The sequence below is a fragment of the Cannabis sativa genome, chromosome 1, assembly GCF_029168945.1.
Source record: "Cannabis sativa cultivar Pink pepper isolate KNU-18-1 chromosome 1, ASM2916894v1, whole genome shotgun sequence".
Lineage (NCBI taxonomy): Eukaryota > Viridiplantae > Streptophyta > Magnoliopsida > Rosales > Cannabaceae > Cannabis > Cannabis sativa.
This window is the reverse complement of record NC_083601.1, coordinates 30,319,010-30,342,188: the sequence shown is the minus strand read 5'-3', so window position 1 is coordinate 30,342,188 and position 23,179 is coordinate 30,319,010. Positions and strand designations below refer to the sequence as shown.

Below are 23,179 nucleotides of genomic sequence, written 5' to 3'. Positions count from 1 at the left end.
TTCAACTCATTCTAACTCAACTTTGAATAATATTGATTTGCAGTTGGTATATATCATTTTGAACTATATTGTTCTTATATACTTTGTGCAAGGATCATTTTTTTAAAAATTATCATCGATCCCAACTGCTTCTCTCCCTCTGATCGAGAGAATTTTTAAAAATTGTGATATCTAATAATATTAATACACCTGTAGGGATTTCAATATATCACAATGAATCAATATTTATTTAAACTCATATATACTATATGACATTGAACTTCAGGTTCAATAAACTTCAGGTTCAAGTTCAATACTTATGAACTTAATTCAATTCTAAGAATGAGTCACACGCGTATAATAAGAAATACATAAATTTACACATTTTGTAAATGCATGATAATATAATCTTATCACATCGATAAGAAACTATGCAATAAAAATCTAACAATGGCTCAAGATTGTTAAAGGAATATAATTTAAATATTTTCTATGTGCAAATATATGCACATTCTTCTTTTGAGCCTTATAAATTAATAATGAGAAGAATCTTTTGGTTCTTCAACAAAATTTAGTCAAATCCTTTGACAATTTATTGCATATGATTGATCATGTCAAAATAACTCAATTCATGAACTTCAGGTTCACTATAATTTGTATTTCAATGAAACTTTCACAAGGTAATGTAAAATCACTACAACATATAAGTAATCATAAAAAGTTTCATTTTTATATACACGAATAATATAATTCAATTATTCTCCAAAACATATACACTCTTCAGGAGTCACTATTATGTTTATCAAACTTTATATTTCTTCAGGAATCACTATCGTCAATTTAATGATGTGTATAATTTAAAGATACATGACAACTTCATCATGTTATTTTAATGGTCAAATAGATATAACCATAATATATCATTCATTTTTCCTGGTATCTTTTTAACAAGTCGTCTAATTTATTAATAGACTATTCATTAGTCTAATTATCATGACTTGATATATTATATATTTAAATGTACAACCAGTACATACAATAAGCTATTTCTTATTACTTTCATAACTAGATAAAAGTTATACATCTAGGTACATACAAATATATTTTACTACTCCAAGTAGTAATTGTATGTAAGACTTCTTCAGGAAGCTTTTCAAATAATCATTTTGTGATTTTTTATCACTTTGATTATATTGGATCACTAACAAATATTAGTAAATTATATATCCACTTTTGGGAATATGCAAACTGAATTATATAGTAACAATATATATACATATCCTGTACAACAATAGTTTGAAACTTTGCATAAAAAAAAAACAATAGTTTGAAACTATTGATTTCAAGAAATAATAAAATATGTATATATTAATTTGCTTCTGGCATTACCAATATATGTGAAATTTATATTCTTTGAAATAGAATTTCATGTCTATTCATTCTCTTCAGGGAATGATATTTAAATATTCTAAATGTACAATCAATTTGTACAATTCACACTTATTCAATAATCAAATATACTTTTATCTTGATTATAAGTGTGTCCGTACTACAGGTACGCGACTACTATTATTCAATCTCACACATGATATATAGATTTCATGCACTTTGATTGTGTGTGGTATTTCATCTTTTGGTTGTTTCCAATTTCTTCTGGAAATATTTGAGTAGCAAACAATGCCATTGATTATTTAAAATCATTACATTCACTTCGGAGAATGACGTTGAACAAGTAGAATATTATTATAAATTTCTTAAAAATTTATTACTTGTTCATATATAAAAAGAAATTACTCAACAATTTCTTTAACAATATTTCAAAGAATATATGAATACAATTTTCGCATAATCTCCAAGATGTATGCAAAATTTGATCTTTAATATATGTCACATGCAATAATTTCTAACATTGCAAGTAATAACAATGTATAGTAACATGACTAATACAAACAATCTTTAAAAGTAGTTGAATTCAATTCGTATCATTCTCTGCAGGGAATGATGAACAATAAATACATGTTTCATGTATTTAAATAACATTAGTCATGCTCACTGTTATTCTTATACTTTGATGTTTCAATGCAATTTTCTTAATATTCTTTTTAGGTATTCAAAACCCACTATAAAATTGCATCAATAATAATCATTTTTAATGATTCTTTAATTGTATTCACATAAATACAATCATTTTTTTTTTTTGACAAATATAAAACATTTACTTCAGGAAATGTTTGTCAAAATCTATATCGATATTAGATTACTTTTCATTGTCCTCAAAGAATACAAGAACATATATATAAATATGTACTCATCTCTTTCATTATATATACATCAACTATATAATGAATATTACGTTTGCATAATCTTCAGGATATATGCAAGATTTTATTGAGGACGCATAATCATCAGGATATATGCAATATTTTATCGATGATGCATAATCTTCAGGATATATGCAATGTTTTATCGATGATGCATAATCTTTAGGATATATGCAATATTTTATCGATGATACATAATCTTCTGGATATATGTATAATTTATATAGATTTTCTCTATCATATCATAGGCACACATATATTGTAAATATTATGAATGATAAGAAGATAATATATATATATGAAATCAATAATAAATATATAAAAACATATACATACATATATAATATATAGATATATAGATAAAAAGGAAAAAAGAAACCAAATGATTCTTGAAATTGTTTCAGTCAGAGGAGTGTATATATAAATATATATTTAGTGTATTTTGACTTTGAAACAATTCAAGAACTTTAACAAGATACTTACATTGAGACTTGGGCAGAGACTTATGCTTGAAGCTTGGGTAGAGACTCGTGCTGATAACGTGTTATAAAATAATATAAAGTAGATGAGAGGAAAGAAGAAGAAGATGAAGAGAGAAAGAGAAAGTGAATGAGAATTTCTGAGTTGTTTATTCCAATGGGGTGAATCCCTATTTATACAAATACAAGAGTGAGATATTAAGAAACTAAGAAAAAGGGAAACTAAAAAAAAGATGAATGTTGATTACAATTAATGGTAATAAATAAAAGATTTGGAGATCCACATAATTATTAATATTTATAACAATTTTTACATTTTACAGAATTCTACATAGAAATATCTATTCCAACTAGTGTTGTAACTTAAATTGCAACAAAAATTTTTATAGAAACCCCTATTGCAACTAGTGCTACAATCACTTTAAAAATTCAAACCATAAATTTAAAAAAAAAAAATTAAAAAAACAGTATATATAGTAATTCTCTTATTTTTTATACGGTGAAGACATTTTTTTTCAAAAGGGTGAAAACACATGCATATATTGAACTCTGAAAAAAAAAATTAAACAAAATCATATCGGATGGGATCCATCTAGAAAAGGAAGTTTTATTACTTACGATATCATTAATTTATTTATTTTCTATTTTGTAATAAATCTATCCATGTATAATATAATATTTTTAACTTGTTTAATCTGCATGTGTTTTTATCTTATGTTATATGATCCAGAACAAATCCCTTAAATTCTTCTGTATGTTGGAAAGTCAAACATACTTCGAATACATTTTTCAGCGGGAGATACATCTTTAGTCCCTTTCAAAAATAAAACCCATATAGTGTTTATTTTTAACATTATAAATTATTTAAAAAAATTTAAAAAAATTATAATTACTCTTAAATAACTACAACTTATACAATTATAAAAAAAAAAACTAAACTGAAAAACTCTTCAAAATATGTTGAAACATTTAAAGAGCCTCCCTAAACCCTAATGTTGAAACAATATTTAGAGAGCATCCCAAAACAGTCATTTACATTAAAATATAGTATGGTTGGCTGGGTTTGTCAAATCTTCTGATATGGCTAAAAAGATTGGTTGGTGGTTTCTTAAACTCCAAATAAATACTTCATGAGCTGTTTTTTCCTTTTCATTTCTTTTATTTATCAATATCTTTTTTACATTGTTATTGGACTTTAGTGTTTTTAGTATCAATTAGAAGTTACCTTCTACGATTAGTTCCTAATATTCTTTAAAAATTATTATTTTAAATTATATAAGACTGAAAATAAAAAGAGAGTACTAATAATAAGCGCGAGTGCCTTCTAACATTTCTCATATTTTTTTAACACTTGGAGGGGATTGAGCTTGGTACCACTCTTTGGGAGGAGAATTTGTGAAGCTAATAGGTAGGCAGTGAAATATGATTGGATGCATCTAAAGATGAGAGAGAAAAAGAGATACAATAAGATAGATATTGGTTCATGGATAAAAAAACATATTTTGGTATAATATTTTTAAAATTTTGTATTTTTGAAGCTTCTATTAAGACAAAATGGGTTTGACATTTGCTCAGCATTACGTTGATTTGTTTGTTTGTTTTTTTAAATTTTTTTAAATAAAGGAAATAGTCCTCTCTGAAGAATAAATGAAGTTGATGAAAGGGACTAATCTTGAGTCGAGGGAGTTTTTTTTTCTTTTTTTAACCATTTCTTGGGAATTTGTTTATAATTATTATATGATTACAAATAGGTGATGGGGTAAGGATTAAACTTTGTGGGAACTTTCAACTTTGGTTGGAAAGAGTTAAGCCACTACTCTAGTAATCTGCTGAGCTCTTTCTCCCAACCACTTTGCCAAAACAGACAACCTCCTTCAAACTTTTCTCTTGTTCTCTCTCTTCATCTCTTTCTATTTATTTTTTCACTATACTCACAACAAAAAAGAAATGTATTATAGTGTTTGTTTATATGCACTCTCTTTGTTAGGTTTGTTACTCTTGTTTTTGCATTGCATGGTTCTCATGATTTTCTTCTAATTATTCAGTTTTTATCTTTTTTTAATAAGCTTTTATAGTATTGTTTTAGCCGTCCAACTAACCAAATAAAAGATAATTGCCTGAGTTTAAGTCTCTTTACATTTACAACCAAATAAAAAAGACCAAATCTTCAGAGCATTGATTTGACTTCAGTCTGCAAATCTCATCTCTCTATTGTTTCATTCAAATTTTCTTTTCTTGTTTTTGGAACAGAAAGAGTTCATCAAAATGTTTGTAAAAAAGTCTGTTTGCTTTAATCACTAAAGATTTCATTTTTCAATAATCATTTCCATTTGTATTTTGTTTTTCAGGGTCAGGAATGTTGTTTAAGAGAACTTCAGTGGTTTTGGTACTTATTTTGGTGTCATGGGCATTTCAGGCTGCAAGGCCCCCACCACCTAAAACATGTGGCTCCCCTGGAGGACCACCTATCACTGCTCCAAGAATTAAGCTTAGAGATGGAAGGTTTTTGGCCTACAAAGAGTATGGTGTTGCAAAAGAAGTTGCCAAATATAAGATTGTCTTTCTTCATGGCTTTGTATCTTGCAGACATGATGCACTGGTTGCAATAACCCTCTCTCCAGTACTTAATTCTATCTCTGTTCTCTCTCTTATGCGTGTTGTATATGTTATATGTATATATCCATGTACGTAAAGACTGCCCTCTTTTTATTTTTTTTCAGGAAACTATTGAAGAGCTACAGATTTATGTGGTGGGATTTGACAGGCCAGGCTATGGAGAAAGTGACCCTGATCCTAACCGCACAGTAAAGACTCTGGCTTTAGATGTAGAAAATCTTGCTGATCAGTTGGGACTTGGATCAAAATTTTATGTGATGGGATTTTCCATGGGTGGTCAGGCCATATGGGGTTGCCTCAAGTATATTCCCAATAGGTATGGCAGTGCCAGTTATAAAATAAATTGTTGTCCTGTTTTAAATTGGTGATGTTTAAAGTTAGAAGCTTGGGATGTTTACAGGCTTGCAGGAGCAGGACTCATTGCGCCTGTGGTCAACTACTGGTGGCCTTCTTTTCCTTCAAACTTGTCTGATACTTATTACCTACAACCACCACAGGATCAATGGACACTCAGAGTTGCTCACTACCTACCATGGCTAACCTACTGGTGGAACACTCAGAAGTGGTTTCCTTCATCAAGTGTTATAATTGAGAAACTTGAAACTTTCTCTCCTCAAGATCTACAACTTGTCATGGAAAGGCTTTCAGAGCCTGAACTTAACAGAGACAAGTACAAGGTACCTTATAACTATATACATGTTTAAGTTTATTCATGCATACTTCACTTCCTAATGTCATCAAGATGATTTTCTTTTTCTTGTCTCTTTTACTACCTTTATACAGATGCAAATCAGACAGCAAGGAGATTTCGAGTCTGCACATCGGGACTTAAGAGTTGGATTTGGGAGTTGGGAATTTGATCCAATGACTGATTTGAAGAACCCTTTTCCTAACAATGAAGGTTCTGTCCATCTATGGCAGGGTGATGAAGATAGGCTTGTCCCGGTAGCACTGCAACGCTATGTTGTTAATAAGCTTCCATGGATTAAGTACCATGAACTAGGAGGTGCTGGACACATGTTTCCCCTTGCCAAGGGAATGAGTGAAATTATGATGAAACAGTTCCTGATTGGGGAGAAGTAGGTTTGATTTTGTCATACATTATTCTCTCTATTTAGGACTTCATAGAAATGACACCTTTGACACAAGGGACCATTGCTGATAGTGTGTAATAAGCATGTCTATGTTTTCAGTCTCACCTGTGGTGCCCATATATACAAGATTGAAACATTTCCCATGGAAAACGGAAGAGCTTTTTCTTTTTTTTAAAAAAAAAAAAAATGGTTTTGTTGATTGTGTTTTTGCAGCTGTTTTATTTTGTTTGTATGTGTTTTTTTCTTCTTCTTATTATTATATATATATTTTATAAAGGAAATTGTTAGCTAAAGCAAATATTAATGTTTGAAGCTATAGTTGCTTGTAGAGATGAATGCTCAAAACAGTAACAAGCATGCATGGTCTTTTATCTAAAGAAGCTTAATTGCTAATATGGTAGCATATAATATTTAATATAGATTTTAAAAGCATTTTTAAAAAAATGAATATTTTTAAAGCATTTTAAAATTTAAAAACTATTAAACACTAATACATAGCTAAAAAAAATTAAAGCATTTTAATTATTTTTTTATTAGTTATTAATTATTTTTAATTTTTAAATTACTTGAGCAGAAAAATTTAATAATTGCAACGAAATATATTATTATCGAAAAAAAAATATTCAAGTGCCAATAATTAAAAAAAATTGTGTATTACCCACGAAAATATCCCTTGCAGAAAGTATTATATATGAAGAAAGAAAAAATAAAGAAAAAAAAACTAGGAGATTTTTCATTTGAACACAAGAATACAAATAAAAATATTTGCTTGTCAATTTTGTAGGTACATCTGGAAACTGGAAAGGAAACCATCAAAAGAACTCATAAAGTTTTTCTATTTTCCTCCTTAAAATTAATTAATATGACGTTTTATTAATAACTTTAAAACTAACTAGTTTCCAATAGTTGCAGTAATTTGATAAATTTTTTATCAAAAGACTAATAAGGCTTAACTTTACTAGCTCTTTTTCCATGTTGAGGACAGTAAATACTATACCAGCTGTCAAAATACACTTGGATGGACAAAGAAATAATATTACTTTAAAATTCTTAGTTTTAATTTGTTATTATTTTTTGATAAAAAAATTAGAAGAAAAGTATTTTTATCTCTTGGAAAATGTAATGATTAAAAATAAAATAAAAAAAAAATTCCCTACTTTGTAATATATTTTGTATATTTGTATATACGTATCATTACTAAAAAAAGAGAGTCCGACACTAATTTGACTCATGTGATTACTGAGGTCCTCTTTACTTTTTTCCTTTTTTGGAAATAGTTTGATATTTTATGCTTACAAATAAGTGATGGAGATTAGAATTAGAATGTAGTTAAAGCTAATAGTACTGCTGAGCTCCTTCTCCCAACCAGACAAGCTCCTTTAAACTGTTCTCTGGTTCTATCTCTTCATCTCATTCTATATATTTTACTCAAAATGTATCTGTAGAGTTTGTAGTTCTCTACATGTTATATCATGTCATGATGTACATAAAGCATGACCAAGTACCAAAACTATATTCAATTCTAAATTAGATAAAAAAAAATAAAAATTGATTTTGGAACTTGGGTATGTCTTGTTCCTGTTTTTTGGAGCATTAATTGGCTTCAGTCTGCAAATTTCATCTGTGTTCTTGAAATTCAAATTTGCTTCTTTTTTCAACTTTGCTTTTGTTTCAGGATGATTTAATAATGATTAATATGTTCTTTTCTATCACTAAGATATCATCACTTCTCATTATTAATCATTTCGATTTCTATTAATTTTTTTTCAGGATGATCAGGAATGTTCAAGAGAATTTCTCTAATTTTGGTAGTTATTTTGGTGTCATGGGCATTCCAGGCCACAAGGCCCCCACCACCTAAAATATGTGGCTCCCCTGGAGGACCACCTACTATCACTGCTCCCAGAATAAAGCTTAGAGATGGAAGGTTTTTGGCATACAAAGAGTATGGTGTTGCAAAAGAATTTGCCAAACATAAGATTGTCTTTGTTCATGGCTTTGGATCTTGCAGACATGATGCACTGGTTGCAACAACCCTCTCTCCGGTACTTAATTCTATCTCTCTCTTATGCATGTTATTCATAACTTGAATGTTGCCCTTTAAGCTGAGCATTGTTTTCATAAGAACGAACTTGGGGTTTTTATATATACTTATGTACATGCAAATGTTTGGAGGAATGTGTGCTATTATTTGTGTGTGATTTCAGGAAACTATTGAAGAACTACAGGTTTATGTGGTGGGATTTGACAGACCAGGCTATGGAGAAAGTGACCCGGATCCTAACCGCACAGTAAAGAGTCTGGCTTTAGACATAGAAGATCTTGCTGATCAGTTGGGACTTGGATCCAAATTTTATGTGATGGGATTTTCCATGGGTGGTCAGGCCATATGGGGTTGCCTCAAGTATATTCCCAATAGGTATGGCAGAGCCTCTCTTTATTTAATATCCATTATGGAAATTGGAAACTATATGACTATCATGACTTAGTCAAGAGGAGGAAAAGTATATCTGAAGTTTGATTTGGGTGTTATACTGCATACTATTGCAATTAAGAAAATATTGGAAAAAATGAATTGTTATCCTGTTTTATATTGGTGATAATCTATATATACATAAATTCAATTAAGCTTTAAATTGTTTAAAGTTAGATGTTTGGGATGATGACAGGCTTGCAGGAGCAGGACTCATTGCTCCTGTGGTCAACTACTGGTGGCTTTCTTTTCCTACAAACATTTCCACTGAGGCCTATTACCTACAACTACCAGAGGATCAATGGGCACTCCGAGTTGCTCACTATCTACCATGGCTAACCTACTGGTGGAACACTCAGAAGTGGTTTCCTTCATTAAGTGTTAAAGATGAGAAACTTGAAATTTTCTCTCCTCAAGATTTACAACTTATAATGAAAAGACTCTCAGCTCCTAATAATGAGAGAGAAAAATACAGGGTATGTAACTACATAACACCCCCCAAAAGAATCAGCAACTTATTTTATACTGTAGTAGCTACCAAATTCTATTTACTCAATTAGACATCATGGCCTTAGTGTCCTACTTTAGTTTCATTAGTACTGATGAGTTTATAGTTGGTTTTGACTCTCTTGTTCACTTTTTACAATGTAAACCTTATTAAATTTTGATGTCTTGATAAGTTATGCATAATAGATGTAATGTATTAGATACTTATAAATGAATTGAATATGGGGAATGTCTTTATCAACAAGTTTTTTTCCATGAATATGTGCATACTTTATAAGGTCATCAATATGATTATTTTTTTCTCTTGTTTCTTTTACTACCTTTATACAGATGCTTGTCAGACAGCAAGGAGATTTCGAGTCTGTACATCGGGACTTAAGAGTTGGATTTGGGAGTTGGGAATTTGATCCAATGACTGATCTGAAGAACCCTTTTCCTAACAATGAAGGTTCTGTCCATCTATGGCAGGGTGATGAAGATAGGCTTGTCCCGGTAGCGCTGCAGCGCTATATTGTTAATAAGCTTCCTTGGGTAAAGTACCATGAACTAGCAGGTGCTGGACACATGTTTCCCCTTGCCAAGGAAACGAGTGAAGCTATGATGAAACAGTTCCTGATTGGGGAGAAGTAGGTTGCTTTTGGCATCACATTGTTCTCCATTTAGGACTTTGTAGAAATTATCTTTGACACGAGGTACCATTGCTGACAGTATAATAAGCATGTCTATGTTTCTAGTCACAGCTCATCTGTGGTTCTCATTTAACATAATTATCCAAGATTGAAACATTTCCCATGAAAAGCAATTAAGCTGAGCTGTTTTCTAATGATTTTGTTGGTTGTGTTTTGGTAGTTGTTTTGTTTTGTTTGTTTGTTTGTTGTATTGAGGGCTAATAGCAGTAACATGCATGCATGGTCATTATTTAAAGAAATTTCAACTTGCAGAAAAGTATTCTATAAAGGAAGAAAGAAAATATATACAAGAAAAGATTTAATTTGAACATAACATACAAATAAAAAGTTTGCTTAAGCAATGGTTATCAAAACAATGTTCATTGGATTTGTTTAGTGGTTTGCCTAATCGTTTTTCGTAATTGAAAAAATAATGCAAAAGGGTAATTAAGTTGAAACAGGAAAGAAGAAAAAACACTATGGAACAATACAAAAATTATTGGTGACCTAAGTTACCAATATTAACCCAAAAAAAATTAGTGCTTTATCTAATCACTTCACTTTGGATAAATTAAACTAATGATGATGATGATGTATAATGCGATGCAAATTACTCTTGGAGTCACTCCACTTTAAAGATTGTAGTGGGCAAAGTCTTGCTCAATCTTACTCTCCACAACACCATCAATTCGGGTGGTATATGGTTAGGTGATCAAACAAACAAATTAACATAAATGATGTAGTCATATATAGACAACAAAATATAAATTCTTCAATGATACATTGGAAAAATTATCTCTTTATGGGCTCGTTTGGAACGCCGTATTAAGTCGTATTGTATTGTATTGTATTATATTGAATTGGATTATATATCATATTTTTATATAACACTATGTTAAACTTTAATTTATACTAAAATATTATATATTTAGGTGTCCATAAAAATTAATACCACATATAGTTTTACATAAAAATATTGCATAAAATACAATTCAATATAATACAATACAATACAATACGACCTAATACGGCGTTCCAAACGAGCCCTATGTAATTCGCTCACTAATTTCACTCATAACTACTCTTGGAAAGTCTATACAAGTACCACATGTTTCACCTACAATATCTTTTATCAATTCACCTCAAAATCTTCTAGAAAAATTGTATGGTTTTAGTCACTCTCAAACCTTGAGAAAAAAAAAATCAAAGAACAGAAAATCATACTCTGCTCACTTATTTTCTTCTCTGAAAGCACAAAAGTTCTTTTTCAAAAATAAAGGTGTTTGATGAGCCTATAATATAGAAATATTTGATCATAAAGTGGCCCCCATTATAAGTTGGCTGCATTCTTTGGTTTGACTTGTTTTCCAGCATCTTTATATCCTTTGCCTAAACATGTTAAACTCACTACAGTAAGAGTATGTGGACTACCAATGAATAACTTTCTTTTCGGGGTCCACTTGTTTTAATTGTAGTGAACCAACTATTCTTTGTAGATAACAGAAAATGAAGACCATTAGACCATAAAGGTCAAAAAATTTGGCTTTGGAGTTTGAACTAAGCTTACAATAGACTAGTTCCTTCAACTGGTATGGCTTTAATTTTTCTTTAAATTTCTATTTCTGTTTTTTTATAGCATTGTTTTCGTTTGTTTCATTATGGGTTATGTATTTTTCTTAAAAGGATTAGAAATGCTGAAGAGAATTGGTCTGGTTTTGGTGATTGTTTTGGTGTCATGGGGATACCAGGCAATTCACCCTCCACCACCTAAAATATGTGGCTCACCTGGAGGACCACCCATCACTGCTCCCAGAATAAAGCTTAGAGATGGAAGACATTTGGCCTATAAGGAATATGGTGTTCCATTAGGAGTTGCCAAGTATAAGATTATCTTTGTTCATGCCTTTGGTTCTTGCAGACACCATACAGTGGTTGCAACCACCCTTTCTCAGGTACTCTATTATATTGCATTTGTGTGTGTTGTGTGTGTACTACATGTATGTAATTATGTGCCCTTTTATGATCATGATCTTCTCAGGAAGCTATTGAAGAACTAGGTGTGTACATAGTGGGGTTTGACAGACCAGGCTATGGAGAAAGTGACCCGGATCCTAAAAGGACAGTGAAAAGTTTGGCTTTGGATATAGAAGAGCTTGCTGATCAACTTGGACTTGGATCCAAGTTCTATGTGATTGGATTCTCCATGGGGGGTCAGGCTATATGGGGCTGCCTTAAGTTTATCCCCAATAGGTAAGCCATGGCCCATTATTCCCTTTGGTTAACACCCATTGTGGAAATTGGAAACTGAGTAATATCTCCAAGTTTTCATGATGATAGTTATAGATTAGTAATGGGAATTGAAACATTAACAGCAAAACAAAAAGGGAATATTTCTTGCATTAGTCTAAACATGGAATAAAAATAATAAAAAACTCCTTTCCCACTATACTTCAGCGTATAATCTATACAGAGTCTTCAAATATGAAATTTGTTCAAAATTATAAGTTTGGAATGTTGACAGGCTTGCAGGAGCAGGACTCATTGCTCCTGTGATCAACTACTGGTGGCCTTCTTTTCCTAAAAACTTGTCCACTGAGGCCTACTACCAACAACCACCACAGGATCAGTGGGCACTCCGAGTTGCTCACTACCTACCATGGCTAACCTACTGGTGGAACACTCAGAAGTTCTTTCCCGCATCTAGTGTCATAGCGAGTAATCCTCAGACACTTTCACCACAAGATATGGAAATTATGAAGAAGTTGTTTTCAGCTTCTGGTCCTGATATGAAAACATACATGGTACTTGATAAAACTAAATTATGAACTACATCTTTATTCCTTGCAGCCTAGCCTAGTCTTGAATGAAACTAGATCATGTAGTAATGTTGATTTAGCTCATCCATATTGCTCAATGATTGTGTGTGCAACAGGCCAAACAGCAAGGAGAATTTGAGTCATTGCATAGAGATATGATGATTGGATTTGGGAGTTGGGAATTTGATCCAATGGATGATCTGAAGAACCCTTTTCCTAACAATGAAGGCTTTGTCCATCTATGGCAGGGTGATGAAGATAGGCTTGTCCCGGTAGTGCTGCAGCGCTATATTGCTAGTAAAATTCCATGGATTCACTACCATGAATTATCAAGTGCTGGACACTTGTTTCCCTTAGCCAGTGGAATGAATGAAGCTATGATGAAGGTTTTCCTTACTGGACAGAAATAGCTTTGCTTTTGCAGTTAAATATTAATCTCTCTTTTAAGGTTGTTAAAATTCAAATCAATCCATCTAAACCAGATCAGATCTGATATACTCAATTAAAATTAGATTGGATGTAGAATTTCGAAAACTGAGTAGAACAATGCAATGATAGAGTGTATTACAAATCCATTAATAAAAAAAACTAGACAAGTTGATTGAATTTTAATATATATTTTTAGAGTGTTTGAAAAGATTACCTATAATTTGAACTGAGTACACTTGTTTAACCACATAATTACACAATTAAAGAGTCTCAATTACACTCTTTAATTTTCATAACCGCACAAGTCCATAAAATATTTTTCATTACCAACTTATTTGCCAAATAATAAAATAAGTATTTATATATAATTATTGTTTGACATTCAAACACATCTAAATAATTTTAGATTTTAAAAATCTCCAATACTTTAGTATTATTTTTTGTATGCTTTTGAATTTTAATTAAGTTAACCTCTTTCCTAAGTCTTGTAAATTTAAATGAGGAACAGCTCAAACGGGTAGTTAAAGATTGGTCAAACATGAATGCTGCAGTAATCATAACAGGGAGTGAGCCAAATTTTAGTAGTAAAATTAAACAAATAAGAATTTTATTTGTCAAAAGCATATGTTTTAGTATCAATTTACAGCAGTACATTTTACTATGTTGTTGGGAAAAAGACCATTTGATATTAATTTTAGAAACAAGTCTTTTACTAAAGATCACCATCAAAAGGTAATATTTTATAATGGAACCCCATTTGAGATTTCTATTCACCAAAGGAGCAATAAATAACTTATTCATTGATGCATCAAAGAAGACAATAGTACAAACTGTTTTGGACAAACTCAGATAAACCATTAAAGGATTATCTACACTACATGAGCTAAAACTCCATGATCGCTAAGACAACAGCCTCAGCTTGACGATAAGAAGATCAAGCTCAAGGAAATGATGTTTTATACTTATTTCGGCAACCCAGTTTCCGGGTTAAGAAGAGCGTGGCTTTCATCTGAAACATAGACTGGACCTTTCCCAGGTCTGGTACAGATAAAATAACTCACATCGCCTCTTGATTTCTGAGAAGGAATGTTATCCTTGATTTCTGGTGGTGGTGGCAAAGCTTCAACATCCTTTAACCCCTCAAGCCCAGCATCTTGTAGAATTGACTTGTCACCAACAATGTAACTGCAGATAAAGAAAACCAGGAAGAAGAGATTGTTAAATAGTGTCTCCAATATGCAAAGTGAAGGGAGAAAATGTCAAGTGGTGACAATAGAATCCAAATATTAATAACCTGCTCAAATCTGCATCAGTGTTTGGAGGAAAGTGGTACAGGAGCCTCTGCAGCAAAAGACCAGCAACTTTTCTGTTGCGTGCAATCATAACAGCATTCGGCCCCGCATCAAAAGTATAAGCCACCTGAATATTCAGTAAACATCAGTTGAGCTCTTCACATTGGTAGCTTAAGATTTAAGACAGAATAAGAATTAGTAGAGTGTAGAGCCAAAAGGGAAAACTGGTTTGGAGATGAAAATACATAAATCCCATGAGAAATTGACAAGACAAGTATAAAATCAATGATAAATCATGAGATTCTATGAGCCAAATACCAGTTTAAACTTTAAATATGAGAATACAGTGCTTTTCCAAGTACAATATGTTCAAGATGAGTAAAGAACACTAAACTGTCAAAGGGTAAATGTGCTTTCAAATATAACAAAAATTTGATAAGAGTTACATTTTTATAATTTATGATTTACTTCGCAGGTTTCGATTGGCATAATTGTCATTAGGAACAAAAATCAATCTACACTTAGCTCCTAGATTTTAATTTGGAAAGATATCTCCTTTAGAACATAAAAAAATTACATAAAAGAGCTGAAAAAATTACAGTGATGCGAAGCACTATATCCACAGTCAAGATACGTTTTATTGAGAGAGAAAACATAAATTTATACCTGGGGTGTTCCTTCTGCACGATTCCACTTTTCAACTAGGCTGATTATCCTGAAATAAGTTATTTTCTCAGTATACAATTCAAGAGTAATTTTGCATTCGATAAACAAATATAGAGCAAAGGGACTTGCCTATGGGATGTGTCATTCATGTAGAATATAGGGGGACTTGTGTCTAGGCACACTGCGTGAAATTGGTTGCTATCTGCACAAGTCAATTGTGCAAATGATGCAAAATCACGATTTCTTATTGCTTCTTCCATTTTCAATATACGTTTTGGTACTACTTCCTAGAACAATGCAGCAGAAAAGAAGTTAGGATTCTCAACATCTCAGAGTGTCAAGAATTTTAGCAGACTGTGATTAGTTTGACAAAGCTTTAACTGTGTGAAGGACAAAGAGAAAACGAGATATACCTTTGCCCTATGCTGTAAAAGCAAGCTTGTTTCAACAGTCTCGCGCATTCCTGATGTGCTACTTGTTTCCTTTTGCCGTGAACTTACCTGGATTTAACATAGTCAATAAATGGAGTCACCCAAAATGATACTAGAAGAACCATAGGTCCTAAGACAAAATTCAACCAAACTTTAAAATATAATTTTGCCTCTGAAGGACATAATATACAAGAATCCCTTTCTACAGCAGTCTCAAATTCAGGATCTGCTTTCATATCAGGATTTCCAATCATCAACACAAATATTCCAGGAAACTAATGAGATAGTCTACCCTAACAACTAATGTAAGAAATAATTACTTCACAGTATCAAAAACCACAAAACTATAATATCATCACATTAAAACCACAACTGGGAAAACACACAAGTCTATCAACTAATAGAAACACTTAAAGGGAAGATGTATACCACAGCAACGATTATAACTAGTTCATCCCAATGTTTCTCATCAGCTAGCTGAACTGCAACACTGTCACTTCCATTCTCTTCCTTAAATATTCAAAAAAAAAACAGTATGAATATTCAAAAAGTATGAAGTGTTTTACAGTAATTAAGAATTAAAGGTAAGTGTGAGAAATCAAAACATACTTTTCCCATGATCCACTTCACAAATCCACCATATAAGCTACGGCACGCACTGCCTGAACCTTGCCTGTGTGAATAAAAGAAATCTTAACTATTATCAACCAGCATTTCCAATATCCTTTTACAAGGAGATATTAAACCATTTAAGTTGTATGCGTACAAGCCCACGAAATTAACTTCACAATAATGATAATTAGAGAGGAGTGATAAGGAGCCAAACACATATAACATCAAAATGTTATAAGGCTTACTCCCATCATACTATGTACATGAGTGATACCCTAAGTAAAGATAGAAGTGGGTTACGTCCTTGCGAAATTATCCATGATGCAAACTTCCAGAAATTTAAATGGAACATAAAATTATTAGTGAAGAAAGGAATCAGTACCTTGCAATAGCTGAAAGCTTGCTCTGATCTTCATTCACGTTCATTAGCTTAGCAAGGGAAAAAACTGCACATAAAGAACAGAAAAATCTTTATTATTTGATAAATAAGGTTTATTTATAAAAGTTCCCGCGACAAAAACAAAAACATGTTATCGAGCTGAATATACAAATAACCAGTACTCCAAAAAACATAAAATTATGTCAAATAATAAAACAAACCATACTCAAAATTTGTTGCATAATGATTAAAGATAAATCAAATATTACTTACATTTTAAAATCAAGTTGATTGTACTTTAGTACTATATAGTATAGACAACACAGTGAAAACTATGGTTCTTTTAGCTATACCATAGATGAAAACGAAAAAAAGAAAGAAAAACTCTTAAAACATTAACATTATATCTGTATGAAAAATAGAAAGATTTAAAATTGGTATTTACCAAAACAAGCTAAACCAGCAGCAGAGGAAGCTAATCCAGCAGCAGTGGGGAAATTGTTGTATGAAGCAATGTGTATATGCAATTTTCCCCAGTCCTCCTTTGAAATTTTGATACCCTTTTCCTTGTCCTCAACATCACCAGCACGACTGCGAAGTTCCCTTAGACAACTTTGGAACCTGCCTCCGGAAAGGGAGATTTCCTACACTAACCAGAAGTGTCACAAATCAGCAAGAGACCAAAAGGAACAGAGTAAATAAACATTCACCAAAACAAGGTTAAAATAACAAAAATGGCTGAATATTTTATTCTTTTTATAAAAAATTGCATTTTAAAAATTGATACAATTAGTCAAATGTACTCATAGCATAACCTAGTAGTTTCACAATGTCAACAAAATAAATGACCAGATAAACACATCTTCTTCTGCAATGACTAATGTTATTATCTTCATCTCTGAAAGGCATTCTCTTAGAAACCAAATAAAGCTTTAATTTGAGAGCCAGAAAATTCAACTCCTCCTCCATGGACCCATATTCACCTAGAATTATATTAAATTCCATATTCTAACTCTAAAAAGGAATACTTAAAGCTCCAGCACAAAGAAAATCCTCTATACCTTAAAAGATATTGATACAAGTACGCCACCATTGACCAAAACCATATCCCATATACAATTTCAACAGGTTCAAAGTTATAAGCTTTTTAATCAAAACAAAACATCTAATTTTCATTCCACTTTCCCGGGAAACAAACAGCAAAACAAATAAGAAATAATAAATAAAACCCAAAAAAAACAAGCACGTTCAAAAGATGAAAAGTAAGTTAGTGTGACCTTTCCGTTGAGCCACATCCGATCGTGGTCAAAGGTGGGACTGACAGCGACAGTGGTAGTGGTACAGAGGTGATCGGGATCAAGAGTTACACTGATACTGTCATTAACGGGTAAGATCAATTTTTCGTCTCTCTTTCCCCAGTACTTGATGACAGCGATGTTGGTGGGTGTGCGGGCAGTGACGAGGAGCACCCATTTCTGCGACTCATCCGCCATTGTTGAGAGCTTGGAAAGCTCCGAATTCTTCAGAGAGAGAGAGATCTGAGAGAGGAGAGAAGAGTGAGAGAATTGGCGTTTGTTGAAGAATATTATATAGAGAAAGAGATGGGAAAGAATAGGAAGAAAGAGACAAATGGAATGGTGGCACATGACATTACTTACATGAATGAGTGAATACGTTGTTGTTGATGGTTGAATATTCTTAATTGTTTCATTTGGTTGAATGAGTGAAATCTAAAAAAAGAGGGCAACATTCCACTTTCTAACTCCAAATCTCCACTCAAACATTCAACAACATACATATTAATATTATTATTTGTTTTTTTTTCTATTATTATTTGTTTTTATTGATCAATTTTCTACTCCAACCAAACTACAAAAAAATATATATTATTAGAGAAATTTAGGAGAAGTGATAATTATAATATCTTATTATAATTTTTTTTAGGGGAAATTAAACTGTATACCCATTTTATATTATTAACTCTCATTTTTACCCTCTTTTTTAAATTCTTTCATTTCTACTTTTTTTTCAGACACTATACCAATCTTACCCTTGTCATTACATGATACTCTATTCCCCTCTAATTTGATTTGCGCTCAAAAAAAAAAATACTGCTAGTACCCATCGAGATCTTCAAAGTTTAGCTTCCAATTGTTGTGCGCTCCAACTCCAATGATTAGAAACCCCCATTTTAGCCATTTGCGTACTGTACTGTCGTGGGCTTCAAAGGTTCAGAGGTAGAAGAAGGTAACTAGACACGCCAAAGCTGATTTATTTATTCTACCTATTTGTGTTTCTTCTCTCATGAACTGATCAGAAAAAGGAGTTCCTTTCAGATTTAACTCTAAAATCTCTCCTCTGCCATTAGCAACACATAGGTATACCTAAAATCTATTATGATTATATATGTGTGTGAAATCTGGTTCGATTCATAGTGCAAAATCTGCTATGAATACATATAATATTGAAATGGCCGTATGCGACCTGTTTTCCTTTGAAATTAAGAAGAAAAAAAATATTAATGGAGGCCTAACTTTTCTGTAATGAGTTGTATTGTTTGCATTTCTCTGATTTGGGTTTTTTTTTAGTAAGACACAAAGATAATGTTTTCTTCTCCAACCAAACTTTTATTTGATGAGCTCATAATTCTTTTTGATAAAAAAAAAAAATTATTTGATAAGCTCTTGATAAAGAACAAATGTTTACTTGATGAGCTGATAAATTATCATTAATAATTTATCATTAATTGTTTGATGAGCTGTGGAGGAATAGGAGTCCCCTGCAAACTCAATTAATCAAAGTCAGAACTTATAATGTAAGGATATATTGGGCAGATCAATTATAAAATAGGGTATATTTCAATTAAATTTATTTTACAGCTACTTTTGGTGAATGTGTAATAAAAAGAGGTAATTATCAATTTTCCCCTTTTTTTTAATTAATATTAGGGTCGGCTTTAGGCATAAATAGGCTAGGTATGTGCTTAGAGTCCACACCTTTTGTAGGCTCAAAATAAAAAATAAAAAATTTCATCATGTTTTTATTTAAGTAAAATTAAATGTATTATAAACAATAAATATACATAGCTTAGTTGGTTTATGTGTATAATATATTATCCAATGTTATGGGTTCAAAATTTGAAATATGACACTCAATTTTTAATTTTTTATGTATATATTTTTAAGAGTGAAGGTCCAAAAATTTAATTCGCCTTAGACTCATATATTCTCAAGGTCGGCCTTGGTTAACATTCACGTCTTAAATTATATGTTTGAATATTTTTTTTCATAACGTTATTCGTTATAGTGATAATATCATTCCTAAATTTTTGAAAAATTATGAATAGTTTACAGTATTGGAAACAGAGTTCTTGATATTCCAATTTACCACGAGGTTCAAAAACTTTCAAATCGATTTTTGGCACTTTATTCGAAATTTTTTAAAAATTTACATGAATGGTGCTATGAGTATAACAAACACCGCTATGAAAAAGATTAAAAAAATATTTCAGTATGTGTTTTCTGGCACAGAGATTGACTAAAAAATTGTAATAGAAAGTTGACGGTAGCACTTCAAATTTGAAATGCAAAAGAGAAAAGTTAAGAGGTGACACATTGATATTTATGTAATTTAATATGGAATTCTATATATTTTAAGAAATTGCTAAACCATGGTATTAAACCATGTAATTTAATATGGTATTAAACCATGTTCAAAAAAAAAAAAGAAATTGCTAAACCATGGTATTAAACTGTTGGGCTTGGGCATCTTAAGGTGCCTAATAACAACACTCAACAATGAATGTGACCAATTACACTAGCGGCAAAGCTTCAAAAAAGTGTGAAGAATGCTAGATTTCTAATCTAAATTACCATGTGACAAATTATACCTATTAATGTCTATCAGCCAAAGACCTCCTAATAAAAATTAAGTAATAACAATCCACTATTCATATTAGAATAAAAGAAAATAGCAACACGACCAACCATATTTCGAAATGTATTCGTGAAAGAACGATCCAAAAAATATAAAGTCAATAAAAATCTAAAAATCCCCAAAATTAGTATACAAAGAGAGATAGCTATGTCAAAAAAATATTTTGAGCCATTCGAGAACACACTAATGACCCAAACAGGAACAAAGTTCTTACTCATCTCCATACACATAATTATTCCTGCTACAATACCAATAGTAGGATGGTGGCACAACACCATTATTCAAAATAAAAATAAAATTAAAAGATAAAACATCCAAATAAAAATAACACATAAATAAAAGCTTCACAAACCAAACACCACCCTAACCCCATGAGAAATTCAAATCCCTAATACCAGTAGTCGAGGTCAGTCCTTAAATTTAGTGGATCATAGAAAAAAAAAATATTTGAGCCCTTAAATTTAGAAAAAAAAAATGTGTTATTTTTCAAAATTAGTAAAAATATATATTTTTAAAAGGAAAAAAAAAATTGGGCCCCTGGGATAGGTGGGTCCTAGGCAAAGACCTAGCTCCTCTATGCCCAATGTCGGGCCTGCCAGTAGTCAACCTTGACCACACAGTTGCCTCTTCACCATCCAGACTCCCAAAGCCACGACCCACCACCACCAACACAAGCCACGACCTTCGTATTGAATCCAACAAACCATCACAAGACCCAAAACCCCAACCAACCACTACCAGATCTATTATGAAAGATTGAATTAAGGGTGTTCATTCAATCTAATTCGTACTATTTTGCTCATGGTGCATCTGATCTGCACTAAGTATGAATTTCATATTTTAGATCCAATCCAATTTGCATAATAACTCAAATAAATCCAATTTAATCCGTAAAAGTGTGGATTGAATCAGTTATTTTAAATTAGTTATTTTTTAATATTAAATTATTTAATATTTATTTTAAAAAATATATTTTTTTCACATAATTAAAAATAAAATAAAATAAATTATTGTTCTTTTATGTCTCTAACAATAAATTAAAATATATAAAACAAAAAAAAAATAAAAATTTAAAGGAAGAAGAAAAAAAATATATATGTATAAAGAAATGTTTAATTTGTTTTATTTTATGTTTTTCTTATAAATAAGAATAAAATTAATATTTTATTTATTAAGTTTTGAAATATATTTGTATAATATGTATTATATTTTAAATTACTATTTTTTACATTAAAATATTAATTGTATATATATTTTCTAAAATATATATAAATATGAGGATTGAATTTAATAAGTTATTTTTACATGTCAATCAACATCTAATCTGCACAAGTACGAATAATTACACTTTACGAATTGGATTGTGTTATCCACGTTTCCAGATTAGTGACATGTGCATTTTTCAAAACCAAATCTCAGCCAAAGCTAGCCCATTCCTGGGCCCAATCAAGTTAATAAGTCAACCCACCTACAGATTCAAGCTATGGCTCTGGATCTAGGTTGTAAATCCAGCTTACAAACATGACAAGGTCGGACCATTTCGGTTTGAGAAAATGATGTTTGGCCCAAAAGGTGAAAGGACCATCATGATCTATCTAGATGCCCTCATGGGATAATCTGGATACAGGCAATTGAAGAGACATTTCGAGACCTCCGGATATTATCCTATGTGGCATCCTCCAGACATAGGACCCCACCATGTCAGGGGTTTATCCCTTGCATCAGACCCAGGGAGTGTGTGCACCACCAAAGGGCAACTATATTTTGGTTCAACGCCATGTTCTCTGACATTCTCACTACCAACACAATAGCTCACGACACGTGGCATCATGATCAATCCCCACTCGTACTAGATACCTTTATCTTGTAAATTAGGCCTCACCCAATTGGCACAAAGTCAAGATATATTATATTTTATCCCATCAGTGGGCTTAGTTGACACCTCTAAATTCTACGGGTCCGGGTTTACCCATACTCGAATTTAAGCTCTAAATAGAACATGATCCCTTCGTGCAAAGGGATTGGTGGAAAAATCATCTTTCTGCAACTAAGAGCTAAGAATTAGGGTTCTCCAGCTAGGACAAAAACGTTTGGGTAAAAATATCTTGAAGTTTTTCTAGCTCAATAATATTGACTCGTAGACTAAGACTCATTAATGCCACAACCACATAAAATCTTAATTTTCTTCTTCTTCAATTTATTTTTTCTTAAACTTAATTACTTTATAATCAGTTTTCAAAAAATTTGGTAAATAGATTGAATTGGATCGTGCGAATTTGATTGAATTGGGTATTATGAACATCCCTAAATCAAATACAGTCGAAGAAAAAATTACAACCACCAGCTAAGCAAAGCACCGACAGATCCGACACCTCACACCCAAAGAAGAAACCACTAGAGAAAAAGAAAAGAAAAATCGATGAAGTGAGGATAAACAAGGCACATAAGCCAGATATGGCGGAGAAATGAATCAGGCCCTGA

At 31.6% G+C, this 23,179-nt stretch overlaps 4 protein-coding genes across 9 annotated transcripts; 3 read left to right on the top strand and 1 right to left on the bottom strand.

Annotated features, from left to right (window-relative positions):
* The first annotated feature begins 4,460 nt into the window (after positions 1-4,460).
* On the top strand, positions 4,461-6,730 carry LOC115705757 (uncharacterized). Of its 3 annotated transcripts, none has more exons than XM_030633185.2 (5): positions 4,461-4,766; positions 5,128-5,399; positions 5,500-5,711; positions 5,796-6,072; positions 6,179-6,730. In XM_030633185.2, exons 1-5 carry the CDS (start codon positions 4,727-4,729, stop codon positions 6,476-6,478), a joined length of 1,101 nt encoding a protein of 366 aa, XP_030489045.2. In that variant the 5' UTR covers positions 4,461-4,726; the 3' UTR covers positions 6,479-6,730. The 3 variants fall into 3 exon arrangements, with proteins under 3 accessions (XP_030489045.2, XP_030489047.2, XP_030489046.2); XM_030633187.2 differs by having other exon boundaries at positions 4,512-4,668; XM_030633186.2 differs by lacking the exon at positions 4,461-4,766 and adding an exon at positions 4,792-5,046.
* A 997-nt stretch (positions 6,731-7,727) lies between these two features.
* On the top strand, positions 7,728-10,292 carry LOC115705762 (uncharacterized). 3 transcript variants are annotated; one of them, XM_030633193.2, is made up of 5 exons: positions 7,728-7,875; positions 8,260-8,534; positions 8,697-8,908; positions 9,159-9,438; positions 9,800-10,292. In XM_030633193.2, exons 2-5 carry the CDS (start codon positions 8,271-8,273, stop codon positions 10,097-10,099), a joined length of 1,056 nt encoding a protein of 351 aa, XP_030489053.2. In that variant the 5' UTR covers positions 7,728-7,875; positions 8,260-8,270; the 3' UTR covers positions 10,100-10,292. The 3 variants fall into 3 exon arrangements, with proteins under 3 accessions (XP_030489053.2, XP_030489052.2, XP_030489054.2); XM_030633192.2 differs by having other exon boundaries at positions 7,730-7,883; XM_030633194.2 differs by having other exon boundaries at positions 7,809-8,054.
* A 1,256-nt stretch (positions 10,293-11,548) lies between these two features.
* LOC115705759 (uncharacterized) lies at positions 11,549-13,559 on the top strand. Of its 2 annotated transcripts, XM_030633189.2 has the most exons (5): positions 11,549-11,726; positions 11,821-12,089; positions 12,176-12,387; positions 12,659-12,938; positions 13,070-13,559. In XM_030633189.2, exons 2-5 carry the CDS (start codon positions 11,829-11,831, stop codon positions 13,361-13,363), a joined length of 1,047 nt encoding a protein of 348 aa, XP_030489049.2. In that variant the 5' UTR covers positions 11,549-11,726; positions 11,821-11,828; the 3' UTR covers positions 13,364-13,559. The 2 variants fall into 2 exon arrangements, with proteins under 2 accessions (XP_030489049.2, XP_030489048.2); XM_030633188.2 differs by having other exon boundaries at positions 11,549-12,089.
* A 602-nt stretch (positions 13,560-14,161) lies between these two features.
* On the bottom strand, positions 14,162-18,540 carry LOC115705753 (diphosphomevalonate decarboxylase MVD2, peroxisomal). The gene is made up of 10 exons (XM_030633180.2): positions 18,040-18,540; positions 17,208-17,406; positions 16,766-16,829; positions 16,381-16,444; positions 16,201-16,281; positions 15,754-15,840; positions 15,470-15,627; positions 15,341-15,389; positions 14,677-14,801; positions 14,162-14,567 (listed from the first exon to the last, which is right to left on the bottom strand). Exons 1-10 carry the CDS (start codon positions 18,406-18,408, stop codon positions 14,345-14,347), a joined length of 1,419 nt encoding a protein of 472 aa, XP_030489040.2. The 5' UTR covers positions 18,409-18,540; the 3' UTR covers positions 14,162-14,344.
* Between the last annotated feature and the right edge of the window lie 4,639 nt (positions 18,541-23,179).